General features: G+C 39.4%; 1 protein-coding gene across 2 annotated transcripts in view; it reads left to right on the top strand.

Annotated features, from left to right (window-relative positions):
- The first annotated feature begins 6,857 nt into the window (after positions 1-6,857).
- LOC121194053 (aryl hydrocarbon receptor-like) overlaps positions 6,858-11,448 on the top strand; it is a 28,098-nt gene continuing 23,507 nt past the window's right edge. For both annotated transcript variants that reach the window (XM_041056605.1, XM_041056604.1), the window contains exon 1: positions 6,858-7,355. In XM_041056605.1, coding sequence (XP_040912539.1) covers positions 7,297-7,355 — 59 coding nt within the window. In that variant the 5' untranslated portion in view covers positions 6,858-7,296. The remainder of the gene's footprint in view (positions 7,356-11,448) is intronic.

Below are 11,448 nucleotides of genomic sequence, written 5' to 3'. Positions count from 1 at the left end.
ATTAGTGTGGAAACTGTCCAGAACACCAATGAGTGTCATCTCTGTTTTTGCATCTATTTATGTTTCCTAGCCTATGGTCCAGCCTCTTTTTCTCTTTGGGATTGTTAGTGTAGCAGTATTATTTGCAGATGTATGTTGTGAAACTGTATTTCAATGTGCATGTGCGTTCTCACATTTGTGAATGTGTATGCAGGAATCTGCAAACGTATTCAGATTTGCAAGTGCACAGAGATTTGTGAATGTATAAACAAATTTGTAAATGTGTACGCCTTTCTCTTTTGTCAGGCACTCACCTTTCATGTGTCACTTGTTACCAGGTTTCTGCTCTATTTGAGCCATAGCATATTTTAGCTTAGCCATAAAAAAAATCTAAATCCCAAGCCCCATTAGTGGCCTCTAGAGGCTGCAATGTATGTTACACCCCACAACATACACACACACACATACACATACACAGTTACAGTACTAACACTTTCCTGTGTATACATCCTGACACACAAAGACACACACCCCTGCAGGAACCAGAGTAATTAGTTAACAATAAAACAACAATACTCTACATTCAGGTCTCACGGCTGAAACCCTGTGAGGCCAGCTGAGGGGTTTGGCAAATCTCTCTCTGCCAAATTTCCCCTGGTTTTACAGCAGATTTTATTTCACTCCTCTGCAGTTTGGACCAGTTTTAACGGTGCCACCAGGGAGGAGGTCTGGCTGCACTGTTTATCATAAAAACAACCGAAAAGCATGGCAACCAAAATAGAAACCTACATTTTCTGCTCTACTCTACACCTGCCTTAAAACATACAAAGAAACCTATTTAAGTGATGATCAGCAGATTAACTGATTAGTTTATTGACAGAACTAAGACTAGCTGATTGACCATTTAGGTTATTTTTCAAAAGCGTTCTCTAGTTCTGGCCTCTCAGTTTCAAAGATTGTTGTTTGCCCTGTTTTTGTGTTTTGTCCTCAGTTATTCAGATAATAATAAGTTATTAAGATAACAGAATATACACAGTTCACACTTTCATTTCATTTAGACTAAACAAATAGTCTGTTAATCAGTGTTGTGTTTTATCTGTAACTGTAAAAGTCTTTTGTTTGTTTCCCCAGATCCCCTTTCAGCTACTGATGCATCACAGTGGCAGTTTACAGTACAGCACTCAGTTAAAACTAGGGAATGATTAAGGTAGGACATTTTAAAAGTTAATGTTCATGCTTTTTCATCACTTCTCAGCACTGAACCAGAACCATGATCTTCCCTTAACATTAACTAAGAATTTAACTTGCCCAACCCCAACTGGGACAGAAGATGAAAACCCATGGCCACAGTTTGTGTACTTGTGGTATGCATTTCCTGTAACGGGTACTGCCCCAGTGACAACATTTTGTACTCAACTACAGATCTGCTCTACTTTTTTTCTGATAGTGAGGTCTCTCCTCCTGGCTTCCTGCCAAATACGTAGTTGTAACTACCATACCTAGTTAATAACATCACACTGCAACTCTTTGACCACACAAGTGAACAGGAACAGAAATTACAACCCTCACAGGAACAACATGATGTTCATTTTAATGGAGCTGTGGTTGAGGGTATAATGGAGCTCAGTTACATCTCACTGTGTTAAAAGCTGCCCTCCTGTCTTTCACACGCAATTTTTCCCTTCACGGAGGACAGCAGTCCTGCTTCTTGTCAAGTCTCTGCCTGTTTGAAAAGGACTCTGCGGTTCAGAGACTGATGGCCAACAGAATATCTGATGGTCGGTGCAGGGCTGTCTACTTTCCCCCCCATTACTTAAGCTGCAGCAAATCTCATAGAAGCCTATTCCCACCACCCAAATGAAAACTTTGACTAAGTTTAGAAAAGCATGTATGTATGTACATTATGGTGGGTAACAATTAAGACATAAATCATGCAGTGACTGATAAATAGCCTATCTGATAATTATGGCATTGTAGTTGAAATTATGATGTAGAATCTCAAACTGTGTGGCTTCATAGATCCAGGGTAGGTTTGCTGACCACAGATGGTAATAATTTAACGATGTCCAGCTCAACATCCACACTCAGTTATGATATGTTATATCAAAGGTTATCTCACATGTATGACATAACGTGACTGAATATCTTGAATACTGAGTAATTATGACTTTAAAAGTCATGTGTATTTGATACAGTTGGATATGAGATGTGAGGTTTAAAATTTGACTTACAAAGTCTTCATTATACTAAGAAGTCATTTTGTCTTTGACACCTAGTGAGCAATTGTATTTTCATCATTCACAAATTAATTTACTCGCTATTTTTTTTTCCCCTGGTGGGTAAGAGCTACAATAAATCATGCTCAGAACAAAGAAAGGAATGACCCGCAGTAGATTTCTAACACATCTCTGACAATAATGTTCATTGCTTCAGCTTTAAATACCTCGTCTCTGAGCGCAACAGACCCCGGGACAAGACTGAACTGTTCAAATGATGAAATCAAAACAGTAAAAACCTGTGTTGTAATAAGTTTGAGGGAAGTTCTGCAGTGGGTGGAGAACAATGAAAGCCAGTGAGGTAGCTAGCCTTCCTAAATAAAAACCACTGCTGGGCTGAATAAAATATTGCTCTAAAGTTAGTGTGAAATAAAGACATTGAGCCTGGTGTTGATGGCCATGCACTGGTGGCTCTCACACAGGAATGCACCGGGCCAAATAAACAAGCACAGAGGGTGAATTAAACCCATGGGAACAGTTGCACAGCACTCACCAGCAACCACACGTCAAATTCTGCGGTATGGCGGCTGCCATATTCACATTTCCCATTTTCCACAGTCCTTGGCTAGATTTTTTGTTGTCCTGCTCAGTGGGGTCTCTGTCACCACACACAGCATGTGGGTGCGTCGGTTAGCTTTAACTAGCCCTCAGAGGAGTGGCTGGACGTAGATACCAGTGTAAACATTAGCTGAATTGAAAGCACTGAAAACTTTTACTCTGTCTCCTTTTAATTAACTTGATTTATTGTTGTTCTCCTTTTTTTGTAATGTTGGAATGTCAGAAAACAAAGTTAATAAGGAAATACTATATATATATATATAAAAAACAATATTGTATTTTTTTAGATAACACTTAATCACCTGAAGAAAGACTAATTTGTTGTGAATTCTGGGTAAACTAAGACGTTTTTCAAACTGAAAAACATGGTTGTCTGAGAAACTGCTCAGCTCTGTTTACCAGCAGAAAACGCCTGCCTTCTGGAAGTAGTAAACAGTTACAATCAGGTTTTAGTGCATGGGAAAATTCAGCGAAGAGAGTGATAAAAACACACAAAAACTTCCAATAGCATAAAATCTCAACTACTGTGGCTTCTTCATGTGGCAGGGCTCAGAGCTTCTGCTACCTCTTCAGAGAAAAATGACTGACAATGTCCTCAGTGCTGTAGATTTCCAGCAAGTTACTGCAGCCTCTAAAAACCCTTTTCCCTTTCATTGCCTGCACCACAACACTGTTAGAAAACCACAAATGATGAGCCATGTTTTGCTTTTTTTTTGTTATTTGGTGCCACTGGTTAGCACGTGTCACTGGTTCTTACCATGGAAATATAGCTCTTGGTTCTGAGTTGGCCTGGTTTGGTTAAATACAGAAAGAGTTCACAGTGACTTCAGATACAGCATGTTAATTTACATTTAACCAAACCAAACCCGCTACCTTTCCCTAACCTCAGCCAAAGTGCACCTGTTGCCTGAGCCTAATCCTCACCATGCACAACAACTGCTTCCTGGTTTCATTCATTCACAAAAGTACGTTGTGCAGCAAGTTGTGTAGCAACATAACTTCTAGGAGACAAAGTTACCTGGTGGCAGGATGGTGAACTTTTTAGGCTTAAAATAAGTCTGTCTTTGTTTTTGTGTAACTGTCTAACCTATTCTCAGCATAATACTAGCAGGAAGTGGCTCTTTCTCCACTGACAGGCCATGAACATGTCCTGATCAGGTCTGGTGCCAGACCTCAAAATCAGGAGAATTTAACTATGATGCTGAACATGTTCTTTTCAGATTGTTGATACCTATGTCCTGAGGGAAAAGAGTATCCTTTCTCAGAGACAGACATAGCAGAGCTAAGCCTCCACCCCAGGCATTTGTCAGTCACCCAAAAGTCTTTCAGCTGTCAAAGATACACTGCAAACACTGCTGAAGTGCTCAATGAAAGCATGAAAAGTCTGCTCTGTTTTTGCAGGGTTCTTTTTTTTTTTTTTTACACTTTAAAGTTTGCTGCTGTGTGTTTGTGTTATAGGTTTTCTTTTTATTCAGATGCAAATTTGGAAACAATAGTGCATGTTTTCACAATAGTGACACAAACAACAAAACTGTATCTGTAAAAACACACTGTAAAAAACCCTCACTCACTGAAGAAAGCAAACATTAAAAAAAAATCCCTTTGCTTATTTTTCAAAACACCACATCAAATCATACTTTTACACCTGGACCTATTAAATTTGTGAAAACAGCCCCGTCGTGATTAAAAGTAAAAGTGCTGTCAAGAAAACAAGGAATGAGTGACAAACTTCAAGCAGGTACTGTGAACATAACAGACAGCTGTTATGAGGAAGTAAAGTGTACCCAAGATAAACACTGTTGTTTACAGAAGAAGGGTGGGGAGAGCTGAAGGTGTCAATGGTCTCCATAGGAACTCCTTATGAACTTTGTTAAATGTCAGAAAGCTGCTTTTCAAATGATTAATGAAATCAAATTATCAGCCAATTATAATTAATTATACGTACTTGGGATGTAAAGTGAATGACAATAAAGTTCTCTGAATCTGAATTAATATACAGAGAGTTGTTTCTGTTATTTTGTCTGTCCCCATTGTTATAATCTGGGTGGACGGAAAACACCTGTCAGTATAACAGAATACAGTTGAGCAGCACCACAAAACACATTCTCCAAAACGATTGTAAAGCTGAATCAACACGTCTCTAAACAGAAACTGAACCTTATAACCTCTGTGATGGTAACCTTTGTTGCAGAACTGCTTTATCGGCTGCATTAGTTACGGATAGGTGTCCCTAATAAACTGGCAGCTTAGTGTACGTCTTAATTGTTAATAGCTGTGAACAGATCCTCTAATTTCTTTGTGCATTGCATTGTAGGAAGACAGTGTCCATCAACAGCACATTCAAAAAACAAGAGATTTCCAAGCAGGTTTTGTATGCAGACAGACTAAATTTGCCACTGTGCCAGTGTGAATGCACTACATACCTGCCTGCTGAGAAATACATTGTGCAGTCAAATGTATGTTGGACAAATCTGACCACATATATTTGAGTTATTTTGGTCTAGAGCTGTTTTTCATGGTTGGACAAAGCTCCTTAGTTCAAAGAAAATTAAAGGGAAATTTTAATGCTGCTGCATACAATGATAGTTTAGACAATAGTGTGCTTCTAATGTTGTGTCAGTAGTTTGGGGAAGGCCCTTTCCTGTTTCAACATGACAATGCCCCTATGCACAAAGCCAGGTCCATGAAGAAATGGTTTTCCCAGTTTGGTGTGGATGAGATTCAAGCCCACTGAACACCTTGGGGAGGAAACGTCGCCCAACATCCGTGTCTGATCTCACTAATGCTCTTGTGGCTGAATAGGAGCAAATCCCTGCAGCAATGGTCCAAAAACTTGTGTAAAGCCTGAAACCAGAAGAGTGGAGGCAGCACATTACCAGAATGAGACGCTAAAAAATCACATATGGGTGTAATGTTTGGGTATCCACATACTTTGTTTGAGTGTTAACATACTTTTGGCCATGTAATAAAGTATGTAGTATGAATAGTTTACAAGTTAAAAGCGCCCACTAATATTAAGCGCCCACTAATATGAAGTTTTTTGACTCATCCTACTGGGACTTTGTGGTTGTTTATCCTTATCCTATCCTAAAATCTGTAGCAGCTTTGAGCATACTGGACATTGTATTGCTTTAGGCTCTGAAATGTGTTGGAGGTTTCATTAACCTCCCAAGAAAGGCTTTTAAACTTTGTTATAATAAGAGTTCCTTAGATTTTTTTTGTATTCTTTGTTTATTGTTTATTGAAGTAGTATATAATCAGCAGAAACTAACATACACAGGTCTTGTATGAGGTTAAGGCATATCATAGGCTTAACTGTATGATTAAACAGCATATGGTAATATAAATATGGTGGGAAAAATGATACTAAAGCCAAGTTGTAGATGTTCTGCCATTTTATGAGTTACATATCAAACAAAAACAAGATGATACACAGTAACATGCAAAAGTTTTAGGCACTTAAGAAATTTAGATTCTTGTCCTGCAACAGATGGTATGGCGCTGACAGAGCCTTGATCACAACATCATGAAGTCAGACTGGGATTAGAGGACAATGAGACAGCTAAATCCACAGATGAACCGTGTGCAACTTCTCTAAGCTGCTTGGAACAACCTACCTATCAAGTACATTGAAAACCCGTGTGCCAGTGTACCCAGGGTGATCCCACCGAATACTGCTTTGATTTCATTGCACTTTTACTGCCTAAAACTTTTGCACAGTACTGTATGTGCATCAGATATTTGTTAACCAGCTCAGGGAAAGGTCTACTTGTGGAATATTTCCATTGTCTAAGTATGAAAGCTTCCCAGAATTATAACAGAAATTACAAAGGAAACTTAAAAAAAGATATATTGATAGATAATATTTCCTGTTCTGGTCGGAAATCTCTACCAAACTACACATTTTCCCCACTAAGTCAACAATTACAAAACATTTTGGATGTTACAAAAGCATCAGCAAACACACTTGACTCACAAAGAGTCCAGTCCACCTTAAAAGGCAGCTCTGACTGACTGTACACACACATTTCCTGAAAACGCCCCGTGCAAGAGAAAAAGGGAAAACTTAAGTGACTCTGAATAATAATAAAGCGGCGTTGTTTATCCAAAGAAGGTGGGTTGGACATAGACTAAATTCTGCGCCAAACTCTTCTACACTTCCTTTTCCTCCCGCCTTACAAAACGCTCAGGCAGAATTCAGTCTATTGCCACAGTTTCACCCACACAACACCGCCGACCAAGGTCAGCGACAGTGACCGCCCACGGTATCTGTCAACGCGGCAGCAAACCTCGGCGGAACCCGGCAGCTTTTTTAACATGGGAGCTGGAGTTGGACTCGCAGGCTGAACAAACGACGACGCCACCGACTGTCGACTGTCACCGTGCGGATGGAGGAAGCCCCAGTAGCGAAGGAGTGAACGAGCCGAACAAACCTTCACCTTCACCTTAAGTCAAGTCTGTGAGCTTTAAACGAAGTGACACCATGTTGGGAAACCCAGGGACTTATGCTAACAAGAAGAGGAAGAAGCCTGTTCTCAAACAGTAAGTCTTGTCAGAAACTGTTGCGCGGAACAGGCGATTTTCTCTTTAGTTTATGCAGCCGAGTTTCAGTTTTTGTGCCTAAACGGTTATATTTGAAACTGTAGACGCACAGTTTCAAGTTAAAGTTACGTATTATTTCACATTGGCCAGCGTAGCAAACTACAGTTAACAAGTACAAGATAAACCGAATTAAGGTCGATCGTGTCCTCGAGTAAACTTGTATAATCGTTATTATCAGCTTTAAATCCAAAAAGTTACGCGATTAACCAGTATTGCTTGGTAAAGCGTGGTGCCGTGTTTTATGTGCCGAGAGTTATGGACTCTTTTGGTTTTTGTTTCCCACTTTTTTTTTTGGACTACCTTAAGAATGATGTGTCTAGCTTGGATCTGGCAGGGATATCTTGCCCTCGCGCATTAAACACAATCAAGTTGGAAAGTCGGCTGCTGCTCTCACGCGATGCTCCGAGGAGGGCGGGGGCGGGGGGGGCTGCTGCGAGTATGTTATTGTAATCCGATACGGCCTCGCGCTTCATCGTTCTGGGATCAGTGCTGGCTGTATGTATGTGCCTGTTCCCCTGCGCCGCCCCCCCCCCCCCCTCCTGTTTCGTGCGCTTAACTTTTTAAAGTTTATTACAAAACAAACTGTGACATTACCAGTTGTGGAAAGTATGTGACACATTTAGTATGTGTACTGTACATGGAACTTTATACTTGACTACATTTCAGAGGGAAATATAATTAGATAGGCCAAATAAAGTATCGAAATATATTATAATAAATGTGTAATAGCAAAAAATGACTAAAGATTAGTGCAAGTTGAGTGGGTATAGCCTATATATATATAGCCACAGAAACATCTAAATATTCAGATTATTCTGATATATAACAGATGTGATGCCTAATGTGATAAATTAAAAAAAGATTTACATAAGGTCATCACTAAGAATGATAAATGTGAAACAGAAGAGCCCCTGAAGTTCCAAAAAAATTTTCAGAGGACCTTGTGTTGTCCAATAAAACAGTCCAAAACCTAAAGACATTCTGTTTACTATCATGTAAGACAATGAAAACAACAATTTTGACATTTGAGAAACTGGAAGCAGCAAATGGTGGGCAGTTTGCTTGAGAAAGGATTTGAACGATCAATCAGTGATCAAAATTGCTGATTCATTTTTTGGTTGTTTGACTGGTTGACTAATTGATTAATTGTTTCAGAGCTAAAAATTGTACTATCCTCAGGCTCAAGTGAAAACTCTCTGTCTCTAACTTTGGCAATAATCCTGCTCTCAGATCAGTTTCTTGGTTGTTCCTGTGCAAGTTGAGTAAATTCCTTAAAGCTACACTCATCAATGTGTTTATGTAAACAATGGATCAAATGGCTGTGTGATGTGAAGAGAGTTGCTTGTAGTATCAAACCCTCAAAGGATTATCACCCATTTCTGTAGTCACTCTCAGCTGTCTGAATTGTTTTTGTGTTTTTCAGGTCATTGTTTTGACTTAAAAAAAAAAAAAAAATCCAACTCAGCTTAACAGGCAGCTCTGATAAACCCACTGTATGCTACCAGCAACGGCTGACAGATAAAGATGGCAACCATTTAGTAGCTGAAAAGCTAAAAAGAGAGTGCACATTGGACATTTGTGAGTTGACCTAAAGTTTCAAACATGCAGTAAGTAGGACTCTAAAGCAGTTATATGTAGTTACACACACATCTGTTAATTAGAGGCACCTTTTCTGATCGGAATATAGACCATCACAATTCTAAACATAGGACTGTGTCCTACCTTTACTTTTAAGTTGACTGACATTGATTAACACTAGAAAACAAACTAAATCCAAGTTGAGGTTTATTTACATGAATAACATTTGTAAACACAGCTGTTATGATGCATTTAAAATCAATGACTATTGTATTTTACAATGATTTTAAGTCATATTGTGAAACACAGATGCACCATAAGTTAACGGTCTGCTTATAGTGATCTGGCATATTGCAAATAGGCTGTTCCCAGTGTAAATCCCAAAATAAAAAGGTGGCCTGTATTCAGACGTCTGTGTTTCTGAAGATGTGGGACTGTGCAATGAGGACTGAGGTTTCCTGGACAGCCCAGCTGGGCTCAGCTGCACAAAGGCACCACTGAGCCTGACTGTAAAAAGCTGTGGTCACGGCACAGGGGCATTCCATGGCAGATCTGGCCATCCAAGTTCTCTGTTTTATTACCCGGATGCCTTCTGTGTATGTTGCCAGTCTCCTTTGCCGTGAAACTAGTATGTTATTAAAAGCACCCATTTAATGTATTTTGTGTACCATTTTTCAAAAGGAAAAGTCTTCCAGTCTCACAGCAACCATTTTCAGTCAGTTTGCAGGCAACATTGTTCTCGTGCATTTAACTACTCAAACACTCAGTCGTATACTTAACTTCCAAAAATGCAAACTCACAAGTTCCAAATTGGCAGCCATCATCTCATCACAAGCCCTCGTTTATACTGCTACTGCAGTCTGCCAGACTGACAACTGAACAACAAGAACTGACAGTGATGTATTGCATTGCTTATCCTACATTGTTATTGTACTTGCAGTGTTGCACTGCTGAATCAGAAACAGCACAGACGATTCGTATGGAACCTGCTGTATCCTTTCTCAGCCCTCTACAGTATTACTTTTCAACCGTAGCTACAGGTTGCTGTCAAGAGTAGTCACTTTCAAAATATGGGTTAATTATAGTGTATAGGGCTCATTAAAACCCCTCTGGTGTGCACAGTGGTAATGTGTGTGAATGTATACTTAACACAGTGGACTATAAGTTGTTTTTTTCACTTTGTAGTGTGACTATTTATTTTACCAAGCGAGGTATTGTTAATAAGAAGAGATAATATGCTTCACCGATGGAAATATTGTTTTGCACAGTAATCAGAGGGGATTGTGAAAAACAACACACACACACACACACACACACACACACACACACACACACACACACACACACACACACACACACACAGAAATGCTGATAAGAGGTGTGGCAGAGCACCAAAACACTCCTGGTGAACACTGACACAGTTACCCTTTGTTCTTTGCCCTGTTTCTTTCTCAAAGTGGAGTCCTCATAAACACCAGTTAAACAACAGTTAAACTCATTTATCTTGTCTAACACTCTTACTGGAAAAAATGTTTCCATCGGAAACAGAGTTTGAAATAACAGCTAAATGATGTGTTATAAATAAGCAACATAAACACTACTAATAATAACATAGTTTTTTGCATATTTTAAAACTGTGTTATAATTAGAACATTGATCAGTTTAACTTTAGGTACAACACATTTTTCTATCTTCATTGTGGAGTAGGGTAAAACAAATGAGGTGGCTGTTGCTCAGTTGGAGCCATTGAACCATTTGATATCCTGCTGTTCTTGGGCACATGTTGAAGTGCCCTTGAGCAAGACACTGAACCCCAAATTGCCCCCGATGTGTGTATGTGTAGGGAAGAAAATATTTGCTTTAGAAAAGTGTCTGCCAAATGAATATAATGTAAAATATGACTCTAGCCGGGTGCTCGTAAAGTGAAGCAGTATCCCTTAAAAGTTATAAAAACACTTCTCATGCATGATAATAAGCTAGAAGCAACCAGTGTGCTTCCCTCCCTTCCCTGTTGGAAACTGGAGTACTACACAAGCCAGAAATTTCAGCCCAAACAAACGTCAGCTTTTAAAAACGTTTGGTGCAAACTGACTGCCTCTACAATGTTCTTGGTTTGCTCCTGCCCAGAGGATGGTAGTTTCAGTGCATCAGTTCTCCAGTGTGTCTCCACGTAGTCCATGGTTTCTCGAGAACATAGCTAAATACCCAACTTTAATCAGACTATTGCCTCTGCATAGCTCTGAAGCTCCTCTGGACGTCGCAAATTTAGTGGTTTATTATCAAAGCGATGCCTCAGATTGTGTCTGCCCTTGATTTTTGTATGTGTTCATGACACATCTTAAGTTTGTTTTGTGCTGTATGATGCAACTGTAGAGCAGCATTTTTGGAGTGAATAAGAATGTTTGTTCTCTCAAAATAAGCAGAAAGTAATGGAAAAACTGCAAAATGCTTTGAG

The sequence above is a fragment of the Toxotes jaculatrix genome, chromosome 15 (assembly GCF_017976425.1).
Source record: "Toxotes jaculatrix isolate fToxJac2 chromosome 15, fToxJac2.pri, whole genome shotgun sequence".
NCBI lineage: Eukaryota > Metazoa > Chordata > Actinopteri > Toxotidae > Toxotes > Toxotes jaculatrix.
This window is presented reverse-complemented; position numbering and strand designations above follow the sequence as displayed.